Genomic DNA, 18915 nt, shown 5'->3' with positions numbered 1-18915 from the left:
AGCCACAACTCTAAATAATATCATTTCCGTTTCAAAAGCAACCAACACTGCAGTTAATACTGGGCAACCAGAGCGCCACTGCCAACTACTGGAGTGGAGGTGCAATTACACTTTATTGTGGTACGGTGGGAAATAAAGCATGTTTCCCAGGGTCCCACGCGCCCACCCAGGGAGGCCCGCCCCACTATTTGAGAAGCACTGGCTCAAAGTAAGGTAGGAAGGTGCATGAAATAACATTAATTATTTTGCAGCAAACCAAGCTACGGATCGCAATTTGAGAATCACTGCTATAAATAACATGAAAAACTCAAAGCATATTTTAGGATAGGATTTTTAATTGGAGTTCACACAAAAACTGTCGTCTGGAGGATGTACAATATATATTAAATCTTTATCAGCTGCTGATGATATCACGAAAGGTTTGAGATGTGTAACATGAAATTAGATTTTTTTGAAAATCCTTTTTCGCACAAAACTCCATTAAGATTTTTATATTTTTTTGGGGGGACGTAAGGCACGTTAACAATTGTTGCTTTTGAGTCGTGTGTACAGTAAGACGGATTAGTTTTTTTTTTTTGATCCACGGCATTAAAAACATTAGTATGTGACCTGGCAACCTCCTTCATAGCATTGTTTAGCCCTACTAGAATATCTCGCTACTTCCCTACGGCAAAGTTGACCTAGCCACCGTACTGTCCTTCTTAGTCAGGTTGCCGCTCAAGTATGTGCGGCGAAGGCTCTGTGAGGTGGAAGAGGTAATAAACGCCCTCACGTGAAGTGGCATCTTACTCCTACAGTGTTAAATACAATCAAAAGGAATCACCTGTAACAATGCTGCCTCGTGAGTCGTCGTGTCAACTCTGTTCCCTGACGGGGAAAATTCCAGACTTCCATGTCATAAATGCACTCGGGCCTCCCTTATGGCAACGAAGAGGTCGTCATCTATCACCGCGTAGCGGCCAATTTTCACATTTAAGAAGTAGAGCCGGTCGCTGGTGAGCCGTGGGTCGTAGCCTTCCCTCTGCAGCCTGGTTTTCTGGATTTTGAAGGTACCTACGGAGGAAAGCGGAAGAAACGATATGAGACGTGATTGAGGAATGAGGAACTCGTTGGAGGTGGTTTACCCGTGGTGTCGACGCTCGGCGACAGCCTTAGGAACACCGGCCGAGCGTACGGCGGAAGAGCCGCCTGGACCTTCTGCAGGAATGCGTCACAGTCGAATGTGCCGTCGACGTCAGCAATGGCGGCCATGCCCGCCTTCCCTTCAACACCTGAGCATGAAACGCAGAAGAAGCTCACGTGACCCTTTCAATTTTTTTCCCAAATTCAACAAAAAGATCGCACAAAGTTCATACAACCCTTCTCCAATCACTACAGGTGTGCCGCAGGGCTCCGTCGTAGGGCCCCTGCTATTGTCATCTACCTTTTCTCCATTTTCCAGAAAAGTAAGATTCTCTTTAATTGCTTCGCAGATGACACCCAGCTTTACCTTTCCTGGCAACCCAGCATCTCACTTGCACCAAAATGTGTGTCTTCTTTTGACACTTTTTAGAGGTATAGAGGCGTCAGTCATTATTATGTGCCATTATACCGGACGTATACTTAACTTAATTTATAGTGCATTTTAAAAACAACCACAGCTGCAACATAAAGTGCGACACAAAAAGTAAAAATCTTACATATGAATATGAACATATTACAATAAAGCAGGGCAAATGTTGTGCTTACCCGGCACCGTTACACCGTACACGGCCACGTCAGTCTGATTCAAGAGGCTGCTCAGTATGCCCTCCACTTCCGTGGTGGACACGTTCTCTCCCCGCCAGCGGAAGGTGTCGCCGCTACGGTCGCGGAAATACATGTAGCCTAATTCATCCATCACCAAGACGTCACCTACGGGAGACGCAGGCGGATCCACGCCATTATGTTACCTTCAAAAATAATGTTGTCACTCAAAGCTAAGTGTATTTTGACAGAAACCCAATGTGCCAACTAACCGGACAAATAGGCTGAGTCGTTCTTCTTGAAGACGTTTTGAGCAATTTTCTTGCTGTTCGCTTCGTGGTTAACGTAGCCGTCGAAGCGCCTCAGCGGATCCTGTTGGTTGATGCGACCAACCAGGAGCCCTGGCTCACCTGGAAAACACAAGAGGGCGTCCACTGAGTACCTTTCAGGTCATTGACCACATTGAGGGAAGAGAAGTTTTCGTCACCAGGTTGACAAGGAACACAAAGTCCACGGCGATCCCGGACCAGCTCCATGGTCTTCTCATCCACTTTGACCAGACGGATGGGGTAAATGTTGGGCAGAATGCGACTGTTGAAGCCACAGGCACCCACCTAGAAATGGAAAAACTTTCTTACCTTCCTTCATTTTCCGAACTAATCCAAAAGGCCGGACGCTGACCTTGCCGTCCAAGTTGGCGATGCTACAGTTGCACTCGGTCGCTCCGTAGAACTCGCCAATCTGCGCCACGCTGAAGCGCTCGGTGAAGGCTTCCCACACGCTTGGCCGCAGACCGTTTCCAACCGCCAAGCGAACCTTGTGGGCCTTTTCGGACGGTCGCACGGGCTGAGACAGCAGGTAGCGGCAAATTTCGCCGATATACTGGACCACCTGCAAGTGAAATTGATTAATTGGAAATGCAGCTGCCCGATATTTTGAATATGAAGTATTCTCCTGATTATCCCATCGATTCATTTCAGATAAAAATTAATCGTAAGGTAACGACGTCGCCTTTAAATGTCAATCTCTAACCGTGCAGTTGTACTTGATACAATCGTCCCAGAAACGACTCGCGGAGAATTTCTTCTTGACGACGACAGTGAGTCCGTTGATCAGACTCTGGCCGACACCCATGATGTTACCTGGAAAAGAGGAAAGTTCACGCTTCAGTTGCGCTCTCTAGTGGTGGTGGTGGTGGGGCGGAGGGGGATAAAAAAAGTGCGGACAAAGAACAATTTCATCAACCTGCAGAGTGATAGAGCGGAAGACAGTCATAGATGACGTCATCCGGGCGCATACGAAAAGCATAGTAGCCGAAAGCCGCGATTCGGTAGTACCTGTAGGACACACAGTTGCTCTCAGATGTCTGCAGATACACATTCTACTTTTGTAAATGGTAACATACCGACTGTGCACGACAATTGCAGCCTTGGGTAGTCCCGTGGTGCCAGAGGTGTAGATGTAAAACAAACAGTCTGCAGAGTAGACGACAGCAGAGGCATCCAGTTACACGCCAGCGCAAGTACGAACACGAGCACCAACAACGGACGCCCTCCAAACACTGAACACTGAAAGTCTCCGAAACGTCTGACCTTGACTGTCCCTGTGGTGAGCTCATTTCTAACTCTATCCAACCTGGTCCCTCCTAAAGAGAACCTCAACAGCGCCACCTCTGTCGGGTTGAGTTCTGCTTCCTGTCGTCTCTTCAGTGCCAACGCGTCTACGCTGTACATCGTGGCCGGCCTCACCACTGTCTTATAAAGCTCTGCTGGCTAATCTTCATTCCTCTGTGGACGTCTCCACCTTTCTAAATGTTCACTCCACTTGCTCCCTGCTCTCACTGCAGATCGCAATGTCATCTGCCAACATCACAGTCCATGGGGAGTTCATCTCTAAAAATATGCATAATATACGGGATCAAATATAAATGTAGAAAAACATTTGTATATATATTTAAAAAAGTATGTAGTAAGGTAATTAAAAATTTATAGATATTTTAAAATAAAGTAAAAATGTAGTCATAGAAAAAACTAACAAAGTATTAAATATAAACACATAAAATATAAAACAAAAGTAAGATGCATTCATTATTAAATAATGACCTAATTCAATACCATAAGAAAATGAAAGACAAAAAGCGACAATATGCTACTAACCGTTCATGCCTTTATGCGCAACGCAAGGTAAAGGGGAGTTCCTCGGTGTCGACGCCAAAATTGGATCCAGGAGCGTCGCACCCAAGTAGGCCCCGTGATGACTGCTGAGGTCGCCGGTACAAAACCTCACCATGGACTGACTGAGCGAGGCGCTGATCTCTGACATGGCTGCAGGTCAAAGGGCAAAAGAAAAAGGAGCCCTCGCTAATTAGTCGGTTTCATAGGACTTATTTTCAAGTCAAGGACCGTTCTTTTATTCCTTACCATCAGCAAGCTCGGCTCCAAACACGACGGCCCGAGACCGAGACACCCCGACGCAGTGCAGGAGGGAGTCCTTGCGGAGGTTAAAGTTGATGAGAGCAGCTTCCACGCCGACCTTGGCCAAGCCCAGCCAGAGCGCCACCTGCAACGGTCGACTCTCCATGAAGAGGGCCACCACGTCTCCAGTGATCCAGCCCTGACTTCTGGCCCAGTTGGCCACCGAGTTGGACAGTTGGTCCAGCTGGGTGAACGTCCACGATTCCCCCGTGGCCTCGTAGATCAGCGCAATCTTGTTCGGGTTACGTTTCACCGTCTGGGCAAACATGGTGAGGACGTTGCTTCCGTCGCGCATGTAGCGCCACAGAGCGAGCTTGACTCTTAGTAGCACGCACAGGCCACTGAGAAAGAGCACACATGAAGAATTGGGAATGCAGTCGATCTTTGATGATGATATTTTTGTTTAGCGTCATCACAAGGAAAACTTAACAGGATTTTTGGGGCCGCTCACCAATCAGCAAGTTTTGATCAAATGATCATCAATCATATCCGATATAAATCTAGTAATAACTTCTATATTTACTTTATAGACTGCGGAACCTCAAATTACAAACCTAATTGGTTCAGTAGGTCCTTTTGTAAAATGAAACATTGGCAAACTGAGGTAATGTTTCGCCATTGAAATTAATTAGAAAACTTAAATAATATATAAATGACAAAATAGAAGGTAGTAATAATATTATAATAATACACATTGTCGATTAGAGGCTGTAGGTTGTATCTTATACAGTTCTCTCGCCACTACTTACACAACCTCATATATCTACTGTACAAGCGAAATAAGAATGAGTCCACTTACGTGATGTCTCTCTTGGCGGTCAGCGCCGCCACATAGAAATACTTCCAGCGGCTGGTGCCCAGGTACACCCCAAGTCCCACCACCACAGTCCAGGGCCAGGACACCCCGAAAAGACGAAGCAGCCCCATGGAGCCCAGAAAGGCTGACAAACTCGCTGCATTGTGCATTCTGAAAAGCGGATAGATTAGATGACATTAGATTAGATGGAGGGATGAATTATACATAAACTGACAGAAAGATTGTTATAAAAAGGAGAGATAGATAGATGTACACAATACCAAGGAATAAAGAATAAATTATACATGTACAGCTCTTGTATGAGTTCATGTTGACTTTAGGATGCATTTTTCCTTTTTCCCCAAGGTTAAAACACAACTATACAACACAGTAGTAATATCGTGCAGGTCACGTGTGTTAGCCTAGCCAGAAAAAAAAAAACAAGTCAGAAGCATCAACTCAACTTACCTCAAGTAAACAGACAAGTAACCTTTCACCCAATAACCCTCACCTAACCTAACCTATCCGAGTGGAGTCACGGCTACGATTAACGGTTTCCGATAAACAGCGATAAGCGATATTCTTCCTACAGGCGGTGATTTTTTTTTTCTTTTTAATAGTTGTGATACTTTTGCATGTCGCCGGTACGCGTGTTTGCAGTACCAAAAAAAAAATCTGACTGACACTCCGAATGGCGCCCGACGTAAAAAGCTCGGAACCAAATGTACCCTTTACGACAAGGAGTCCGTCGTTTCTGTATGCACAAAGTTAAACTCCATCAAATTGAGCATTTGGAAGTTTTGAGGGTGGTCCTGTTTTTTTTCTTCTTCCCTCTGTACTCCATGTTGAGCAGGGACGTCGCCGATCAAGCCCCGCCCCAGCGTCGCGTGAGCGCGACGTAAAGGAGCTTATCTATTGGTTGAGTAAGGTGCTCATCACAGCAATGCTTGGTTCCTATTGGATTATATCATCAACGGCCCTTTATCGTCGAATCACGTTTTCCAGACGATTCTGAATGGTACCAATGGCACAGATTACTAAATACTGAAATGTTACGTAAATCTGCAATACAACCTCTGAAAAATGTTGGCCTTTTGGCGTATATGCTTGCTGAATATAAAAATCACCGCATTTTAAGGAAATGTAATGAAACGTAGTATTTTGGCGAACTAATTATTATCCAAAGTGAAAATGTTTTATTTCATTGTCCACATTAGATGTTAATGTTGTAAAAATAACGTCTTAAAAAAAAGACAAAATCTCGCATTTATAAGAGTAATTTACACTAATATGGCAATCACGGAATATAAGCAACTGTTTTATTCTGTATTTTGGGTGAACCTCTATCAAAGGTCACTCCTAAATCAGCATTAAATGACAAAATATTTTTATATTAGATGCTATAGCTCTAAGTGTGGCACATTCTTCCCCCGAAAAAGTAGACAAAATGTCATATTTAGCCAGGTAAAATGCCCTAGAGTTTTGCCATCGGTTTTAAACAAACAAACTGGAAAAGTTAAATGCTATAGCTCCAAGTATGATGATTTTTTTGGGGCTCTGAAATGTCAATTAAAAAAATCACGGCGCCCATAATGTCATGGAAGAATCAGTATCAGAAAATCAGAATCCAAACAAAATCAAAACATTAATGCTGCAATTATGAAGCACAGGCATTTCAAGGAAATGACTCCAGCAAACACAAACACAGGAAACCAGCGTTATAACAACCTGTTGCACCACATTTTCAACATCGCTTGCACAAACGCTCACATTTTCTCGTTCAACAATTCACTCGGACAATTTTGGAACATACCTGTGCCCTTGTGGCCCAACAAAACAAAGCCCAGAATCTAATAATGAGTCCTACGTAGGACATGAGTGTACACTGTCGTCTCGTGTCCGGCGACTGAAGAGAACAAAAATTGCTCCATTTCCGATCTAATTTTCTCAAAACAAGATGGGGCAGTTCTGTAACTGAATCGTATGACGTGTTCCACCTGGTTAACGAGTTCCCCACCTCAAGAATGTTTTTTCTGTTCAATCACACTTGTGAAAATCACACCGCACAGTTAAAACAGTTGATGTGCGTTGCTTTCTTTTTGGAGGGTGTCCCTGCCAACATTGTTTACGTGATACACTTTAAGCCATTTACTTGGAAAACAAGCCAGTGGTTTTAGGTTCGATTTTTTTTTCCACCCCTTTCTTGTTCAAGGTGACAAAGCTGCAGAATACAAACAGCCAAATAGAATCGCAATAAGCTTCGTTTTAGAAAACACTAAACGTTTCACGTTTCAGGCTGTGCGTCTGCCAAGCCAGAATGCTCTCCGCTTTTCAAAAAGTGTCACTCACGAGAGTTTGTGTATGTATGAAAGACCTAGGTCATAAACTTTGATGCTTTTCTGCAGCTCATAATGAAAAAAAAAAAGAGGCACAGTGTCAGATGTGGAAACATTTTGCTTCCATGATGACAGATAGAGAAGAGCCAAAAGATTAGTGTAACATAGCTTGCTTGACAGCATTGTAGACGAACTAAAAGCACAACATGTTAACAAATGTGTGTATAAGGAATAATCATTCATTCTCAGATCTAGTTATAAAAAATTCAATATAAAATAATAATAATAATTTTAAAAAAATCTATATAATTCTTTTATTTTGGATTTTTTAACCACCAGTGTAAAAGTACACAAATGAAAGCAAGAATCATGTTTTCATACCTGGAAAATAAAGTCGTTTATCAAAGGAAACACAAATATACAGTACATCTATTCGCGACAGGTGAGGTAAGAAAACACAATAGACAGTACACGGTGTTTCCCATTGCAACATAGACAAAGAAATGGTGCACATCTCGAGTATTTCTTCTCCATTTTTAGGGGTCACGACATGCTATGCAGAAACAAAAAATATATAAATATATTTCATTTTCGATTGTTTGGGGTAGTACCTGGATTGTCGCACCCGACAGAACAGGTCTTCGCTTTGAAATCAGCAAAATGTGCATATCGCTCGGGAAGTCGAATGGATCAAAATTTTCAATGCAGCCAACTGAACACTGAATTTAAAGGACATCACAGATTGCTTAACATATCCGTGTCAGTCGCTGAGAATGCTGTGGCACATTCATCAAGGCCGGCCAGTGCTTCTGCAGTCCACGCGACGATGAAGTCTCCTCAGATGTGCGACTCTCCCGTGTCCTGGCTGCTCTTGGACGCCTTGGGATGGATGACAGGAAGAAAAGAGACAAGCCAATCAGTCACTACTCGACAACTTTATTGCTCGTTCATTATCGGCAAAGGCTGGGCGGCTCTGTCAGCAGGATGAAAACGCTTCACCTCCATGTGATCTATCGCTCTGGATCGGGTTTTGTCATTTACGACAAAGGCAACAGACCACAGCGGTGCTTTTTCCCCCCCAGCATTTTATTTTTGATTTATGTAACTTTAAGACATCTGACTCAATTATTAATGGCATTTTTTCAGTAAGTGCAGTTGACACAATACTTTGTTCAATTTTCATACATAGGGATTGTTTTGCTGAACACAAACTATTAATCTGATGTATGAATAGACACAAACAGAAATGCAAATTAATTGCACCTTTTGTCCGATACGATTATTTAATTGCTCTGTTTGTCACGACAAGGCTCTTGCAAAGAAAAATGAACCAAAAACATTCTTTGCAGTCGTAAATAACGTGAATTATTTTCAGATCAATTAAATCAAACTGATTGCAGAGTGGTTGGAAATCACCGTTTGCATAAAGGGACGCCAAGAATTATAATAAATTCTTTTCCTTTTTGCAAAGGAAACTCTACCTCTAGAAAATAATTTGAGAGATGTCGTCTAGTACTAGTGAATTGGTACAAATAAGTCTTAATCGGAAGTATTTATTCTACACAGAAAATTTTGCAGCTTTTTTTTTGTCTACCAATATGGAGGGGGCAAAGTTCAACAATCACTTCATTTAGTCACCTTAAAAACAAACAAAATTAAAAATCGGTTCTCACGAGCTGTTTGCTGGAAAACGAGCTGAATTCAGAGTAGCTTTTCTTCGGCGGTGCACTAAATTTGGACAGGAGTTTCCCATACTCGTCCCTCACCTAAAATCCAAAACACAAAGTTTGGAAAAAAAGTTGAAATGTTGCTCTTATTTGACTTTTGAGTGCAATCTGACTGGTGCGTTTCGTGAGGGACCTGCTTGGAGAACAGACAGTGCATCACAAAGAGCATGAGGCCCTGAAGGCTGGCGAAGATGGTGAACAGGTAAGACATCACCATGGTGCTCTTCTCAAATTGGAAGCAGCCAAAAATCCACGTGGTGCCCAGCACGCACAGCTGGGCCACTGCAGTGATGATGAACGCCCTGCAGGGGGCAGCAAAGGATCGCAGAGGGAGAAATGACAAGCGAGTGAAGCTTCGAAATATTTTTAAATCCATTTACACTTGCTGACTGACTTTATTTTTTGTAAGGTGTTTAGGTCAGGGTTCAGACTTGAGAATTTCTGTGCCAACTTCCACACCGTGATGAGAAAGAAGATCATGTTGATCTGGAAAGCAACAGGAGGCATGTTATTGGAAAACGGGCTTATATTGTTTGCGTGCAAATCTACAAATTTAACTGATGAACAAACCTCACACATTGAAGTTCCGAATGTTTCGTGAAAATGCTGCGATACTTACGGCAATGATGACAAAAGCCGGGCCCAAAAAAACCCAGATGTAGTTCACATTCAACCAACAACTGCAAAAATTTCCAAATTCAAAAGTGAGCCGATGGTCGCAAGGTTACCCGGTGATGAATGGGGAAAATCATATCGCTCACTAATTCCGGGTGCCGTATCCTTCGGGATTATACGAAGCGGAGATGGCGACGATCACAGCCGGGACACCGTAGCCGCCCGCCATCATATAGAGGGTCCGGAAGTTGGTGTTGAACACTAAGATGACCATCCGAAAGAGCTGCACGCCTTCCAGACACATCCAGCAGAACGCGGCCAAGAAGAAAAACTGCAGCAGGCCGGCGATCAATGCACATGCACTCTAAACGATGGACACAGCAGCAGTTTTGGAAAAGTCAGTTCCATCTCAGCCTTCCATTTTCTAGAGCGCTTATCCTTATCAGGAGTTTGAAAAGGCGGAGTCCAATCAAGCTGCACAGGAAAGTTCGCTCACCTCGTTCTCTGTCCGCGAAATCCCAACAAGAAAGATGAGGGCGGCGACAAAGAGGCTGATGCACAGGTGCAAGTGGATGGTGGTGCGAGGGCTTTGGATGGAGCGGATGAGCGAGAAGGTCAGGATGCAGACGAGGAGGCAAATAAGCGACAGGGACATTCCTACCCAGGTCATGACCTGCAACTCGAACGTCGCCTGTCCAGAGAAGATGACATCTTGAGAGAGAGGCGTAGTTCCGAATCGGAATCCCGAACTAAAATCACCACTACAAAATGGCTAACTGTCTGTGATTCCGAATGCAGCGAGAGTGTCTACCTCCATTTCGTAGAGGGCCATGAGCACCGCAAAGGTGCTCAAGTGAGTGCAGGAGCACACGGTGAAGTCAGAGTTGGACTTCACCGCCGTGCAGCCGTCGGGAGACCAGCTCCCTTTGCCATTGGAAGCGTTCCAGAACACGCACACGTGGCGAGACCCGTTTACCTGGACAAAAACAATACGGTTAAATGTGCAGTGCAAAGTATGAACGCATCTAAAATTCGCATGCACCCGATGGGTTGCTAGTTACCTGTTTCAGGTGGCTAAAAGTTATGTCGACTGGCTTTTCCAGGTGACTGGTGTCTGTGTTGGTGACGGAGATGGTCACCACTTTGGAATTGATGACGAAGCTTTCGTTGGCCTGCGCATTCATCCCACTGTAGAAGCCACCCGTGATATTTTCCAGGTTTACGTAGCTGAGCAAAGACACGCTAGCGAAGCCTGTAACAGTCGCAACATAAACGCAACAATCAAGCCGGCGTCGTAATGGACGCGATCATTGGTGGAAGTTGTGAACACCACCTAGGTACTGCGAAGGATCTCCAGAAACGGCTTCCAAGTGGATATTCAACTTGACTGGCTTTGTTGATAGCGTCACGACTCCCTGCGGTGGCATGGCTTCTTTGTGGGTAAGCAGATCCAGTTCTGAAAACAAATACAGGCAACAGAGCAAAATGTTTTTCGAATGACAAGAAAGGTGGAAGGAAATGACGGGTCAATTGGCTTGAAAATTGCCAAAGGTGCACATTTATTTTGTGGAAAAGGAGAAACATTATTACATATTGGAAACGTTTGACCCGAGGTATGCGCTTGCAAGCTGATAATATTTTGAGAGAGCCGGAGGGTGTGTGGTTACTCATCCGGCAATAGATCAGTCCAGCCAAACCGTTCGATTGCTCATTTTATATTGTGTTCAATGTTAATTTATTCAGTAAATTTTTTACACACATGTTACATAATTCCGAAGATGAGGCAAGTCATGCTTGTAGAAAAACATGGTGGAAATTTTTACTACAGATATTTCTTGTCTGCTATCAGAGGAAATAAAGTTAAATCCAAGAAGTGAAATAATAATAATAATATTAATAATAATAATAATAATAATAATAATAATAATAATAATAATAATTGTTGCTTAGCCAGTTAGTTTATAATGAAAGAAAAGTGAGCCCATTTCATTTTTGTAGTAAAGGCTCAGTTTAATTTGGTTCTCGTGAGATCACGTTCGCGCATTGTTCTCTCGCGTTGTTGTATGCATTTTCTTGTTTCCGGTTTAAGTCAGGTGCATCCTTTGCAGTCCTGATCAATATTAACCTACTAGCAAATTAATCCTTATTTTTCACCTCATTGATGCTGATTTAAGCCTTGAGTTGATGACAATAACGTAAGTACATTTAAGTCTTCTCATATTGTTAAGTTAAATATGGTTTGTGTGTTCGTGAATCAGTTAGCCACATTAGCCCGCTAGCATTAGGCTTCGGCCGTTCGTAGTCATTAATATGTGGCTTGAGGGGCATGGATTCCTCTCATATCGGATGATGCGTTGTCTCCGAGTGTCGTGACGGTTGCCGCCACCTTGCTACATTGACGAAGGAGTGATTAATCCGCACTGCATATGTGTCGTTCTTTCCCATCGTCTCGGAATGTTGTTCTTTGTGTGGCCCCTAGATGGTGCTGTTGTATTGTTGTTTCGCTGATTCATTTGTTTACAGTCATATATTTGGGACGCTCACGTTTCCCCAACAATTTTGGTACAAAATCAAATGAAAGTCCATCAGGGAGACCAAAGATTGCTTTGCTACTTTATAAAGCGCATTACTACTACCGACAGGCCTGGAATGGAAGTGCAGCAGTTTCACCCATATATGTGCTACACTTCTGTTGTGGCAAAGTAGTATTGTCAAACTTTTGATCCAATTTCCTACTGAATCTTGAATGATCATCAAGTTGCTGGAAAGTATTTTTACCTGCGTAGTCGGATGATCTCCTTACTCTGCCGGCTTCTACTAAAGGTCCCATCAGTCTCAACGCACTCTCCACTAAGTCCAGAAAAATGGAGACCTTCTTGTTGTCGTTAAGGACATGAGTGGACAAGAGGAGGTCAATGACTGCCAAAAGTCTCTGTGAGGGGGGAAAAAAATAACACTTTTGTTAGAATTGAGTTCTGCTTTTGATGTTTTTTGTGTTTAACCACCCTCCAAAACCAGGATTTCTTTGCAACTTTCAATGCAAAGTTCAGAGCAGAACTACCAAAAGCAGGTCCGGGTCATCCAAGTCTTCCGGCTCCTCAACCCCAGTCGGGTCCACACATGGTCTTTTCAGCTGCGTCATCAGATCATGTGCAATGCTGACATTCTAAACAGGAATCATTTTTGGAGAATTTAACCCAAGGAGAGCTTTTGAAGTCCAGTGCTTGCGGTGAAGTTACCTCTATCAGATCCTCGGTGTCTTTGAACGCATCGCAGTCTAACACTGAAGAAAAAGGAGTTTTATTCAATACATTTTCCTGAACTGAACAAGGATGCTGGAGGGGGGAACAAAACATCCTACCCGTGCAACGTGCGGCTTTGTTTCCGTAATTGGTAAACCCTGCTTGGCACGCACAGTAAGGGCCTCTGGCTCCTATGTGGCAGGTTCCATTCCCACAATGGTTTGTCTCATTAATCGAACATACAGCTGCAGAAAAGAAAAATCTGAATGTCAAAATATCAATATCTCACTGGACGGGAGGCGTGTGCGATAAAGAGAGAGAGAGCGGCGGTGATCCGTTCCCCGGTGTTGTGATCGGTTACGGCCAACAGAGCTGTTTTGTTAGAATAAAAATGAGCATTAAATGCACCGCCACTGTTTGACAGAAGATGCATAATTCAACAGTGTATCCACTTTTTGTGACATTTCTGTTGAGTGGCTTGCATAAACTTTTTTTGTAACGTAAAATTTGGGTGTGAAACACGGTTGTAGAGAGTAACATTTGTCTCGGGCGACACACTCAGCGGCCGCGTGACGTTGCTGACCTTCACAGAGCTCTCGAGGTAACGTGAAGTTGTTTCTGCCGGACTTGATTGCAAAGCCGTCGTTGCAGACGCAGTAATAACTGCCAGCCTTGTTGATGCACTTCGCATTAGGCCCGCAGATATTTTCCTCCAGGCACTCGTTCACATCTATAGAGCGTACGTAGACAAACATCGTCAATCTCGAAACAGCAAAGTCATCCGCGTGGCAAACTTCACGTCCAATTAAGTGCTGCAGCCTATTGTACATGCTAAATGGCCAAAACATTAGGCACACCTGCACAAAATGCACAGCGGACTTTGTACGTGGGCTGTTTTTTTTTTTTTTTTTTACTCGTTTTGCTAGCTTGCGGATTTGATATTAGCGTAATGCGACCGAGACAATTAGCATCTTGACATGCGTCAAGAGTCCAATGTAACGGAGAGAAGCCGGTCACTTTTTAAAATGAAATGTTTTTTTTTTTTTTTTATGCATCTCTCGTGTTGTGCAGGTGTAATTCATTATAAACTTTTCAAACCGGCCCAAAAACAAACAAACCAAAAATGAAATAGATCAATAAAAATCAGTGCAGCTTACCGACACAGTCCGAATTGAGATTGGCAACGTATCCTTCATTGCAACCACACTTGTACATTGGACTGGTGTTAATACAAGGTCGCGATCCACAAATTTCTTTGTTCTCCAAACATTCATTTATATCTGAAGGCAAAAATAAATAAACAAGAATGAACGCTGAGACGAGCTGTAAAACTCATTTGAAATATATGTGTATCTTTGACGAGATGATTTACCGATACATGTTAAAGATGATGTCCCAGTAAACGTCTTGGACTTTTTATTGGTTTGAAAACCATCGTTACACATGCAGTAGAAGCTGCCATTGGTGTTGTAACAATGTGCATTCTTTCCACATAGATTCTTGTGGCCAAACGACTCACACTCGTCTTCATCTTTGGGGAAACATTCATTAGTAAATGACTTAAACAACAATTAGAGGTCTTTCATATGAAAAAAAAAATAACAATATAAGAAAACAATTAAGATGCTTGTCATTGGTCACTTGTTGCTAGGCAGATTTCATTGGGCTTAATTTCTGCCCTAGAACTCAATTAAAACATCATATCGCACAAAAAGAAAATTGCAAAAATGATGGCTATGTGTGAACTGTTGCGTTGATGATGAGCAATCGTGCAAAAAAAATGTCTCTTGACTCGCTTATCACTTGCTTGGAAGAATTCCCAACACGTAAAAATAAAATAGAAGAACTGTTTATGTGTTATGTTTTATAAGGAACCACACACCTGTTTTATTTTTTTTTCTTCTAAAAAAAAAAATAGAAAAAAATGTATTCATACCAATGCATTCGCCTTTCACCAAATTAAATCCCTTGGCACACGCGGCTTCTGACAGCGCCAAGATGGCCGACAGGTACAGAACTGAAAGGGAAAAGATGAGAAATGGCTGTCATTATCCTTTTCATCACCTCCTCACTTCATCTTCTTTCGGTTCGCTCAATCAACTCGTAAACGCGCCCACGTTGATGTCAAACGATACATTTGACATGGATTAGTGTGCCAGATTCTTTGTCAAAAAGGCAAATGCCCTCATTTCTCCACCCTCGTTTCCTCAGATTGTTCCCAGACACGCCGTGCGCGCCATCACTCATTCGCGAGCCCGCGCGGGGACTTCCTATGGGCGAGGAAACCTCGGCTGGCACTGCGGCTGCAGCGGTATATGCATAAAACGTTACATCCTCTGCTCACGTTGCACACTCAGTCCTCTGTGGTTGTCGAAAGCGCAGCAGATGAACATCAAGTATCTGCAGACGGAGGAGACGGAGGCCAATTACGCCGCTTTTCCTCCATAAAAACGAAGCCACACTCAGCCTCAAAAGAAGCGGGCCTGTTTAAACATGTATTACCACTTTTTCGGAAACATTTACAAATGCCGTTTAAACGTTAAAACGCCTGCTGTAAATCAAACACTTTACTGTCAGTTTAAAAATAATATTAAAAATAAAACACTCCGCTGCTAGTAATGAGCTCGCCGACCAGAAGTGAAGTCAGAATTCTCCATTTAGGAAGATGATCATTCTCACGCAGGACTTCTTATTGTTGTGGTGTTTGCACCAAATGTATGACAGAAATCTGCCTGGCAACACGAGCTATCTGAATTCTGATTGGATAACAACTCTCACCAAAAAATTCAACACGCGCATATAATGTGACACCAAAGCGAAGAATACGATCATGATTTCTTGATTATGTGAGGCCAGCAGAGAAAGTCTTGAAGGCCTTGACGGCCCACCACTGCCGTTTTGCGTTTGTTTCCAAGTGACATGATGTCATGAAATTTTTGCAGGGCTGGGCGTTGTTACTTTCGGCATCTCCCCAAAATAAAGTCCGTTTTGTTTTGTCCCCCGTGGGGTTGCAGCCGCTATCTGGCGGATTCTGCATGCGATGAGGTCATAGTATATAAATGAAAAAAAAAAGCAGAACAGAGAGCCCTCTCTGTGCGTTGTGTAGACGAGATAGGGAGTTGTTGGATGGAAAGCAGAGTCACACCTCCCACTTCCCTTTTGTTTTTTTTTGTTTTGATAACATATCGCCATTGAGTTGGACTCTAACTAAAGGGGGCAGCGTGGTGAATTTTGTGGAAATTTATCACCCTTAAGCGTCCAGTGGCTGGAATATCGCCCACTGGTTCGTGACGAAGTTTGACACGACTCAACGAGAGGCGCTAACCAGCTAGTTTGCGAGCTGACAGGCTTGGGCAAAATGCTAGTTTTCCAGATGGCTGTTCTGGAAAATAAGCACTGGCATGAAATGGAAGGATGGAAGGAAGTTGTCTCCCCTAAAATGTGGGAAGAGCGACAATGTAAACGGAACTGCTGCGTTGTGTATTTTGTGTCGCGTTTTCCTGCACGTAATTTAGATTACTCATTTCATTAATAGACAAATCTTTGGTCTTGTTCTGGCAATTTCGACATCCCCTCCATGATTGGTGACCCTCAACAAGATGCTAATTTTTGTTTCTTCTGCTTTCTAGCAGAAGCCGTTTTGAACACCCCAAACATCCCTTTTGGAATTATGGCCCAAAGATTCAGACTTTGTCTCGTCAGACCACAACACATTTTCCCACATTTCTGGCCAATATTGTTACCGTCCAACGGTTTAATTTCTTTGTTTTTACATCCTGACGTCATCATGCGTCCCAACACTTTTGCACATGTAGAATTCAGAAACACTCTGACAAGCTCATCACGGGGCAGTAAAACCAAATGACTTTGCCGAGCCAATCGTTACGAAAGCGATGATCATCAAGATAAACACGCAAGGAAAGCAGATAAGTAAAAACAAAGAGATTTGTCTGATCGTAACGTGGTAAATTCCCAGGATTGTAAGAACGCATTTCCCAGTAAATGAATGAAGGCTTTCCCTGCAGACATGAACATTTCCACTTAAACTGTTTTGAGCACGGCCGAAGTCCAGACGATTTTCCATGCAAGCTTCTGTGAGAGAGAATAGATTTGACTCACCCAGAAGCAGAAGTTTGATCCACCCTTCCATGGTGACCAGAAAGTCGCTCTCAACTTCTCTACTCTCTCTTTAGAATCATCGTCTGCGTTTCGGGCTCGGACATAAAAGCTTGCGAGGGAGTACGACGACGCGCATGTGTGGGTGGAGTGAGAAAGTGGGGTGTGTGAGTGGATGTGATGTTTTTTTTTTGCATTGGTACACACCATCACGTCAGCCTCTCACGTCCTTCTACACTGTAATTTTCTGTTCCGGGGGGGGTCATGAGCTGTTTGGACTCTGCGACCTGTCATTGTTTCATGTGGCCCAATATGATGCTTCACCCTCCCACTGACAGCGTTATTACGGAGACACGGTTTAACTATGATGGTGACATATAAACGGCTTCAGCGTCTGACGGCGACAAACGGAGACGGTGAAACAATGGTGCCCAATGTTGAACTTCCCTTCTTTTATTTTCCAAACATTTTCTCATTCGGTTTCTCCCTGGAGAATATCTTAATCGAAATGTGGAGAACCATAACACACAAATCACGCAGAGGTGACTTTGGGGGCAGGAGTCTGAATCAGATTAAAGTGGTCGGGGAGTGCTAAAATGCATTTGCTGTGAAAAGGGGGCCGCACCAAAACTGCACAGACCCTCCAAAAACTTTATAATATTTTCAAACACTTTTAGTGGACTTCTGGAAATATGTTTTTTTTTCCACCTCAATTCATCCTTGCAACAGTTATTTTCAGTGGATATTCGAGTTCCACAGACCTCAGCCTGTGTGAGACTATGTGGCCAAAGCTTTCGTAGATCCCAGCGATAAGAGTTTATAATAAAAATTTGATGGTGAATGCAAAGCAAGTTGGTAAAGTGCTGCTTTTGGAAGGAGCCTATACTTTTTATATGGTGAAAAAAAATCACCAATTTGCTTTTATTTCTGCTCCAGCCAAAGCCATGTCTAAAGTTTAAGTAGCGCTTTGGCACTCTCTTGTGGCATCTTGATGCATTGCAACTATGTTGAAGTGAGTTGCTTCACACAGGCCTTACTTAACTTTGTCTAATAAAACAGCAGCACTTTGATTTTGTTTTTAGGCATTTGTCCGAACTAATTTGCCATTAAAAGAGCCTATTGGATGATTGAATTTTTTTCATATGTGGAAGTTATCGTTGAATTCTCTAAAATCTGCTTAAAGCAACAAGTAGCTAAGATGATTAAGCCATGGATAGGATCTAGAACTTTCTTGATTGATGAACTTTTCCATTTTTTTTGTTTGTTTTGTAATGAATCATTTTTTGGAGGATTACCCACAATGCAGTTTGCTTGATATGTTTAAGGGGTGACATGAATCAAAGAGGAACCTTCTGACTCAAGAGAGGAACAGTATGTTCTTCTACTTCTCCATTTGTACCTTCTTGGGAGAGTTTGCCTTCTTCTTCAGGTCAGGACTGCGAACGTGAAACTCATTGGCACTTTGCAGTCCTGTTGTTGTGAAAGTGGAGTCCACGAAGCAACACACACCAACCTGCGTCTTTTCTCAACTCCAGCACCGAGTGACAAGGCCATCTGGAGGCCACGACTCCGCGTCCAGACGCTCACCCGCCGAGCTGGCTGGTCACTTTTGGCGTGAGCGTGATAGACGGTTGTTCTCCGAGGGAGGTGGGGTGGGGTGGCAGCTTGAATTGTTGCTGACGTAAACATGACCCTAAAAAAAACGGAGGCAGAGTGAGCTGTCAGAATTATAGGAAGAACAGGCACGCCAGATTTGGAAAATGACAATTTAAGCACACAAAAGAGCGACGACGTATATTTTTGACACATGCACTCACAGTTACAATTTTTTTATGCGGAATGGGTGAAAATGAGGGCTTTTTATGCTGGCACGGTACAAAAAAA

At 43.2% G+C, this 18915-nt stretch overlaps 3 protein-coding genes across 4 annotated transcripts in view; 1 reads left to right on the top strand and 2 right to left on the bottom strand.

The window, feature by feature from the left end:
* Positions 1-781: 781 nt before the first annotated feature.
* slc27a1a (solute carrier family 27 member 1a) lies at positions 782-6977 on the bottom strand. 2 transcript variants are annotated; one of them, XM_088316878.1, is made up of 13 exons: positions 6809-6977; positions 4999-5166; positions 4146-4540; positions 3882-4049; positions 3131-3200; positions 2971-3062; positions 2758-2867; positions 2407-2616; positions 2213-2339; positions 1998-2135; positions 1729-1893; positions 1125-1271; positions 782-1053 (listed from the first exon to the last, which is right to left on the bottom strand). In XM_088316878.1, exons 2-13 carry the CDS (start codon positions 5163-5165, stop codon positions 896-898), a joined length of 1947 nt encoding a protein of 648 aa, XP_088173004.1. In that variant the 5' UTR covers position 5166; positions 6809-6977; the 3' UTR covers positions 782-895. The 2 variants fall into 2 exon arrangements, with proteins under 2 accessions (XP_088173004.1, XP_088173005.1); XM_088316879.1 differs by lacking the exon at positions 6809-6977 and adding an exon at positions 5464-5866.
* A 685-nt stretch (positions 6978-7662) lies between these two features.
* LOC148322135 (adhesion G protein-coupled receptor E3-like) lies at positions 7663-17184 on the bottom strand. The gene is made up of 19 exons (XM_088317180.1): positions 17035-17184; positions 14852-14932; positions 14288-14446; positions 14073-14195; positions 13499-13645; positions 13035-13160; positions 12913-12956; positions 12735-12839; positions 12452-12605; positions 11007-11129; positions 10735-10925; positions 10485-10649; positions 10170-10364; positions 9820-10037; positions 9678-9738; positions 9453-9544; positions 9192-9360; positions 9005-9097; positions 7663-8210 (listed from the first exon to the last, which is right to left on the bottom strand). Exons 1-19 carry the CDS (start codon positions 17063-17065, stop codon positions 8169-8171), a joined length of 2319 nt encoding a protein of 772 aa, XP_088173306.1. The 5' UTR covers positions 17066-17184; the 3' UTR covers positions 7663-8168.
* Positions 11728-18915, top strand: part of LOC148322134 (uncharacterized) — a 47592-nt gene continuing 40404 nt past the window's right edge. Inside the window, exon 1 of the mRNA XM_088317181.1 lies at positions 11728-11868. The gene's annotated coding sequence lies outside the window, so the exon portion shown is untranslated. The remainder of the gene's footprint in view (positions 11869-18915) is intronic.

This window comes from Idiotropiscis lumnitzeri, chromosome 15 (assembly GCF_059441095.1).
Source record: "Idiotropiscis lumnitzeri isolate Australia: NSW breed Sydney's pygmy pipehorse chromosome 15, RoL_Ilum_1.0, whole genome shotgun sequence".
NCBI lineage: Eukaryota > Metazoa > Chordata > Actinopteri > Syngnathiformes > Syngnathidae > Idiotropiscis > Idiotropiscis lumnitzeri.
This window is presented reverse-complemented; position numbering and strand designations above follow the sequence as displayed.

Coding starts and splice junctions, on each gene's coding strand:
- LOC148322135 (XM_088317180.1), bottom strand. CDS start 17,065: ATGGAAGGGTGGATCAAACTTCTGCTTCTGG. Junction 9,361..9,452: donor AACACCTTACAAAAAATAAA/GTCAGTCAGCAA, acceptor TGCCCCCTGCAG/GGCGTTCATCATCACTGCAG. Junction 8,211..9,004: donor CGTTTTCCAGCAAACAGCTC/GTGAGAACCGAT, acceptor ATCCATCCCAAG/GCGTCCAAGAGCAGCCAGGA.
- slc27a1a (XM_088316878.1), bottom strand. CDS start 5,165: ATGCACAATGCAGCGAGTTTGTCAGCCTTTCTGGGCTCCATGGGGCTG. Junction 3,201..3,881: donor TGCGCATAAAGGCATGAACG/GTTAGTAGCATA, acceptor TCTACTCTGCAG/ACTGTTTGTTTTACATCTAC. Junction 3,063..3,130: donor GCAATTGTCGTGCACAGTCG/GTATGTTACCAT, acceptor TGTGTCCTACAG/GTACTACCGAATCGCGGCTT.